Source organism: Hemibagrus wyckioides, linkage group LG13, assembly GCF_019097595.1.
Source record: "Hemibagrus wyckioides isolate EC202008001 linkage group LG13, SWU_Hwy_1.0, whole genome shotgun sequence".
NCBI lineage: Eukaryota > Metazoa > Chordata > Actinopteri > Siluriformes > Bagridae > Hemibagrus > Hemibagrus wyckioides.
Window position 1 is genome coordinate 580,001 of NC_080722.1, and position 7,500 is coordinate 587,500.

Genomic DNA, 7,500 nt, shown 5'->3' on the forward strand with positions numbered 1-7,500 from the left:
GTGTGTGTGTGTGAGTGTGTGTGTGTGAGAGTGTGTGTGTGAGTGTGTGTGTGTGAGTGTGTGTGTGTGAGAGTGTGTGTGATGTATATCATATAAATATCATAAATGAATGTACAAAATGTACAAAAAAATGAAAAAAGCAAATAGGCAAAAATTTACTAAAGAGAAATCTGAATATACAATCTGAATACACACACACACACACACACACACACACACATATATATATATATATATATATATTCCCATTTTTATTATTACTTTTTTACTTTTTACTACTGATCTTTTTTATTGTTATTTTCAAACCCAAAACGTAATGGATAAAAGTGGTGTTTATATTTACTTCATATACAGTGGTGAATATTGACCAATTGCTCTGTCAGTGTTTGGCTAAAACCAGTTTCTTTAGCGTTAGGACGTAGCCCTAAGTTTCACTGACCTATGAGCAGAAGACTCTTCTTTTGGAGATTTATAATAGATCATTTACAGTGGTACATCCGGTCACTGGGGTAGGCAGGACTCACCTGCTCTATTTTAGGGCTATGTGTTTGGGGTTAAAGAACAAGATGATTTATTTATATAAGAAATCCTTTTTTACGCTACACTGAGATTCTTTTTTGCATATCCCAGCATATTAGGAGACAAAGTCATGATACAGCACCCTTAGAGCCCACTGAAGCTCCAGCTTTCTGGTCAGGGACCCAGAGTCTTAAACCAGAGGCTTTCACTTTCTCTCCCCAGTCTCCAGAGTCCACTTCCCATGTTTTTAGGATGTTATTCTATATTATTACTGTATTGTAAAAATCCTGCCTGGAATGACCACTAGGTGTCACTGTGTGATTACTCTTGTTAATTGCTCTTACTTTTTCCTGTTGGAGAGAAAGTGTGATCTTGGGCTGAAAGGAATAAAAACTCAAGTGATGCTGAAAGTAAAGTCTTTATTGTGTCATACTAGGGTAGTTATGTGTTCTTTGCACTACATACTACATAGAAAAACATTCTTTTAACACAAGCAATGTACATACATCATAATATTTTAATAATAATAGAATTGTGATTTTGAAGCTTTATATTTATCATTTTATTTATTAAGCTGCTCCATAATGTACAAACATAATTTCTGGAAACGTTTACTTTCTAAAATACAATAACAAATAAAATTTGTGATTTATTAATTCACTTAGACATTTGTTTAACAGACAAAAGGACAAAGAAAAGATTTTCAGTGTCAAAGAATGTAAACCCAGAGAGCAGATCATACACAAAGAAAATCAGTACAAAGAGTGATAAATTCAATAAACAGGACAGATCCTCATACACAAAGACAAATGATGCAATAGCAAAAACTAATGGTTTGGTACGTTACAGAGCAACGATGGTTGAATTCACAGTGAATTCACACCGTGTGTGTTGTTTAAATGTCTGTAAATGTGGAACTGGGTCACTTCACCTTCTCTTTACATTCCGATGGAAGTGAAGTCACTAATTGTTGCAGGTTTGTAAGTGGAATTTTTATCCGTTCTTGCTGTATACAAGACTTGATCAGCTCAGCTACATGTGGTGGCTGTTTTTCTTCTTTTTAGGATTTTCCTCTTCATGCTGCCCCATATATTTTCAATAAGAGACAGATCTGGACTGCAGGCAGGACAGTCAGGTGCACACACACACTCTGCCTACAAAGCCATGCTTTTATTTCTGTGGAAAATACATCTGGCATTGTCCTGCTGAAATAACCATGCAGTTCCTGGAAAAAGATGTTGTCTTGATGGCAGCATAGGTCTTTCCAAAATTTCAGTATAAATTTTTGCATCAGTGTACCTCCACATACAGCTCTGGAAAAAATAAGAGTCCACTGCCCAATCTCCAGATGTGAACCCTATGAAAACCTCTGGAATGTCATCAAGAAGAAGATGGATGGTCACAAATCATCAAGTAAAGCTGAGCTGTTTGCTTTTTTGTAGTGAGAGTGGTATAAAGTTCCCCAACAGTAATGTGAGAAACTGGTGGAGATCATGGAGCCAGAACACATGCAGATCGGGGTTATTCCACCAAATACTGATCTCTTAATGTTATTTACACAAAGCATTAACGCAATCTGTTTACAGATGATTTACATTTTGTTTCATTTGAGTTATTAAAGCTCTGCAGATACTGCATGATCTTGGGTTATTTTGATGTGATGTCATTTCCTTTAAATATACACCCTAAATAACAATAGTTATATTTGGAATTTAGGAGAAATATTATCACAGTTCACAAAAAATCAAACAAAACTCTTCATCTGACCAATACATGACCCTGGAAGAAAAAAAAACACAAGAAACTCATTATTTGACTTTGACTTGATTTTGCAGTGGTCTCTTTTTTTTTTTTCTAGAGCTGTATATGTAGATGACCCATGCTGTGGGCACTGACACAGCCCCACACCTTCACAGCTGCTTTGGCATGAACATTCTTTCATCTGTTTTTCCCGAGATTTTCTGGACGCAGCAGATAACTGTGTTAAGTGACAATGATTTTCCAGAATAATCCTGAGTCCATGTGGCTCTGTCCATCACAGTAACATGACAGTTTCCTATACAATGACTCCCTGAATCTTCTCACAATATTATGAACTGTTGATGGCGAAAGTCCTAAATTCTGTGCAGTTGTCTTGTCTTTGAACTGACTGGCCATTCTCTCAGAAAGTGTGGTACAAAGCATTGAGCCATGACCCATCCTTGCTGGCAAAGACTAAGCCTTTGGTGGATGATCCTTTTACAGCCAATATTGATCCCCTCACCAGTTTCCTGTCAACCTGCTGTTGGAACCTTCAGAGCAGTATTAGTATAACCTGTTGAGTCTTATGTTTCCTGTGTCCCAACATTTGTTGACTCTCCTAACTTTTCCTTATCCTTTCGTCTATTAATAAAGATTCAAGTGAATAAGAAATGTTTTTAGGTTTTATTGCATTGTAATAAAGTGTCCCAACTTTTCTGGAATTGGGGTTTGTACATTATCATATGGAAAAGTTCAATAAATAAAGCTGTACTTGTGATTTTTGGGTCAGTTTATTCAGAAATATGGTTTCATTTTGTAGCTCAGTCACACAATGTTTAGGTTAAATGTTCCCTGTAAATATTTTCTCCTCATGACCTGTTGTTTGTATCCTGTGGGATCCCAGGTCTGAGACTAAAATATGGTCTCATCCAGATCTCATTTTAAGCTTTCTTGCAAGACTCATTTAAGAACATCATGCTATTCATATCTGAATTTGTATTTGTTTTGAATGCATTATCTGTTCAATCTGGATGATGTTTTTATATTTATTTATGCCATAAACCTCAAACATTACAAGTGACTCTCTCCATTCTGTTATACTCTGATAGATGGGATTGTAATCTGAACTCTGACTAGTGGTGGCAGGAGTTAATCATTCCTCTCAGCATGCTGGAAAGCAGTCTGTCCAAAACTATAATCTGAGACCCAAACATTCACTGGAGGAAACCACAGAGCACCAGAATGGTAAGTGACACTGAAACACAGAAACATGTCCATGTTTAGTGTATATACATCCATGTCAGTCATCCATACAGTCAGTGTATATTTTTCTTTAAAAATATTATTTCAAAAATAAGTAGCATGTGGAGTAAAAGAGTATTCAGTTAATTATTTTAAATGATATTTTGAACTATTTTATTTTGTATGATTTTTTCAGGAGGGAGAATCAAACACAGTAAAGAAGCTGTTAGATAGACTTGGCCTTGAGAACAAATATGAAGATAAACTTACCAGTGCAGAGTTTCTTAAAATATCTGAATTCAGTTTACTGAACAAGGAGCCCAGTAAAGAGAATGAACTGGTTCATGCTTTCATGAAACAGCTTTTGACAGGAGATTACACAGCGAGACACGTCTCTGTCAAAACTGATACCAACATACCAAAGTCTCAGCCCAGACCTGAAAAAGGTGCTTATGCTGCTCTGTTTAAAAAATCCACTGTAAACACTGAAAGAAAACATGCTGAGATTCACCCGATGGACGTTCAGATGGCAGTGTTCCTCTGTGCAGATGATTTTCTTCGACAAATCATGGTGACTAAACTGGCACAGTGTCAGCATGCCATCCCTCTGCTAGTACCTGATCCATTTACGGGGAAAATTGAACTTCCTCTCTGGACAATGCGTCAAATCAACAGGAGCTGGACTGATGCTTCAGGAAAAATCATCAGCAAGCCTGTTTACAAAGCAGAAACTCCAATGGTGGCATTCTTCAGGCTTGGGTCTGTTTCCTCATCCAAGTCTCAGCTGATCAACAACCTGATTAATGAGAAACACAACACATTTTTCCACAGAAACTGTAAAGGCAGCAGCAGAAACCGTCTACTGATGGATGGAGTGGTGGAGATCGCTTGGTACTGTCCATCTGGGAAAAGCTCTGATTATTTCAGTGAATGCATTGCTTTCTGTAATCTTCATGGTGATTCCAGCAGAGCTGTAACTCAAAGAGAGATTCTTACTACCATGACCTCTGTAAATGTTCTACTTTTGCCAAAGCTTGATGAAGATGATAATAATATGAGGATTGTAGAGAAGCTCTGTAACTCAAAAACACCTCTCATTGTTGTTCTTACTGATGAAGAGGATGAAGATGATGTGTGTGAGATTGATAAAGGAAAATACAGAGTGAAACTGAAGAGTTTAAATCAGTCTGCTGTGTCTGTTGTACTCAGAGATGTGATCAAGAAATGTCTCTCACAAAATCACAAGACCTTCAACCTTGAAAAAATGACCAAAAACTCAGAGGTCAGTGTGGATGAGAAAAAAGAGTCCTGTCAGAGAGGAAAGGAAGCTGCACAAAATATAATGCATCTTCTACATAAAACTGATCCACTGAGAGTAAAAGAGAAATATCTGCCCTGCCAGGGGAAACTGTGGCATGACTGGTGTCAAAAGAGCAAAGACTTACACAGACTTCAGAGTAAAAATATAGAAATAGAGCTCAGCAACAAGAAAACTGAGATGAAGGAAATAAGAAAGAAACAGCAGGAACATGGCTTCAGTGAGCTCATGGGGTTATTTGTCAGTGTTTTAAACTCTCTGTCAGACAATGAGAGAAAGTATTTCCTCAGATGGACTGGAATTTTCCTGGATGACTTCATTTCAGAGAAACTCTCTGCTGTCCGACAAAAATATTACAACAAATGGACAGAGGTGTTGGCTTTGAAAAAAAAAATTGATAAAGCTGAAGGACAAGTAAATCTGGAGAAACTGAAGGCTGAAAAATCAAACTTAGAGAAAATATCAGAAGAATTAAATGCTGCCACCTTTGGCTTGGAGCACATTATGAGAGAGATGGGTCAGATTTATGAAGCCTCAGTGTCTGGAGAAAAGAACATGAGAGGAAAAGAGGATGGAAACTTGTCTTTTCTGCCTAAACTTGCTGCTGAACTCATGATATCTGGGCACCCGATGGAGCTGATGGATGGAGATACAGCTTATGTTCCTCTAACATGGGTTTCAGATGTTTTAGATGAAGTCATGAAGAAACTGGGAGACCAGACAGTGTTTGTGTTGTCAGTTTTGGGAATTCAGAGCTCTGGGAAATCCACCATGCTGAATGCCATGTTTGGACTCCAGTTTGTGGTCAGTGCAGGCAGATGCACCAGAGGAGCCTTTATGCAGCTGGTTAGAGTTTCTGAGGACAAGAAGGAAGACCTGAAGTTTGACTACATTTTGGTTGTTGATACTGAAGGTCTCCGATCTTCAGAGCTTTCTGGAAACATCATCCATCATGATAATGAACTTTCCACGTTTGTTGTAGGATTAGGAAATATGACTTTGATTAATATCTTTGGAGAAAACCCTACTGAGATGCAGGAAATACTTCAGATAGTTGTTCATGCTTTCCTCAGGATGAAGAAGGTCAAACTAAACCCCAGCTGCATGTTTGTGCATCAGAATGTTTCTGATACTGCAGCTAGAGAGAAAACCATGGATGGAAGGAGGCATCTGCAGGAGACACTGGATAAAATGACCAAACTAGCAGCTAAAGATGAAGACTATTACACAGAAAACTTCAGTGATGTTATAGCATTTGATGTAGAGAGAGATGTGAAGTACTTTGCACAGCTCTGGGAAGGTTCTCCACCGATGGCTCTATCAAACCCATGCTACTGCGAGAACATTCAGGAGCTAAAGAGAGATATTCTTTCTCGTGCAGCAAATACAAATGGTCTGAAATTATCACAGTTTCAAAAGCGTGTGAAAGACCTGTGGAGGGCTCTACTGGATGAAAATTTTGTGTTTAGTTTCAAGAATGCCCAAGAGATATCAGTGTACAGGAAACTGGAGCAGGAGTATGGGAAATGGACCTGGAGTCTGAGGAGTGCCATGATGACTGTAGAGGACAAAATCCTTAACAGAGTAGCCAGTGGAACAGTGCAAACAGTTCAGAAGAAAGATCTTATAGAGGAAATAGCAGGAACCCTGAAGAACATCCAGAAGGAATTTCACAAATATTTTGAAGAAGACCCTGAAAAGGAAACTTTGATTCAGTGGAAATGTAAATTTGAGACACAAATCCAGCACCTCCATGATGATCTAATAACTGAAGCAAAGAGAAAAGCTGATGACACAATTCAGCAGAAAAGCTTTAGACAAAAGCTTGATGAGCAACTTGTGACCTACGAGAAGACCCTCTTCAAAAAGAGCAAAGAGCTTGCTTTAAAACTTAAAGGAAACATTAATGACAAAACACGTGCAAGTCAGGAATTTGATTCTATGTGGAGAAAATGGGTCTCTGAATTATCTGAACAAGCTCCAAAAATCAAAGATGTTAACATCTCACAGGACATAACTGAAGTTCTGGGAGAAGTCTACAAACATGACCTGGTCTCAATTAGAAAGCGTTCCACAGAGTATATAAACATTGTTAATGTCAGTGATTATATCAGATACGTCCCAACTATCAAGAGCCTGCGGAAAAAAAATTTATTTTTTTTGTCTGGAAATTCTCTCACACCGGAGATAAACAACTCAATCCGTGATCTAATTATTAAAGTCACTGAAGAAACCAAAATCACAGTGGGATCATTTCCATTCTCAGCACAGGGATACACTTCACATTACATTCAGTCCATTGCTCATGATGTCAGAAAACAGGTGCTAGGATTTGAAGCACAATTCAAGAAAGATCAGAAGTTACCTGATGATGTTTCTATCTTTAATCAGCAGTTCTATGTAGATCTCTCACTTTATGTCTTTGAGCAAACAGCAGAACGCATCACAGAGCTTCACAGGAAATACAAAGGAGCAAATGATCCACTTATTTATTTTAAAGAGAAAAGGGCTGAGTATTTTAACATCTTTCTGAAATACTGGGAGGGAGCAACATCAGCAGCTATACTTGGAGATCAGGTTTGCATTAAACTGAAAGAAGCGATTCTGCAGAGTGTCTACAACGTGATCGCTAAATTTGTGTGTGGACAGATGAGAGAAAAGCCACCATTTAATGGGAACAG

At 38.0% G+C, this 7,500-nt stretch overlaps 1 protein-coding gene across 1 annotated transcript in view; it reads left to right on the plus strand.

The window, feature by feature from the left end:
* LOC131364055 (interferon-induced very large GTPase 1-like) overlaps nt 1-7,500 on the plus strand; it is a 10,156-nt gene that overhangs the window by 819 nt on the left and 1,837 nt on the right. The window contains exons 2-3 of the mRNA XM_058407119.1: nt 3,369-3,504; nt 3,698-7,500. The exon at nt 3,698-7,500 is cut by the window's right edge and continues 1,837 nt beyond it. Of these exons, the coding sequence (XP_058263102.1) occupies nt 3,502-3,504; nt 3,698-7,500 (3,806 nt within the window). The 5' untranslated portion in view covers nt 3,369-3,501. The remainder of the gene's footprint in view (nt 1-3,368; nt 3,505-3,697) is intronic.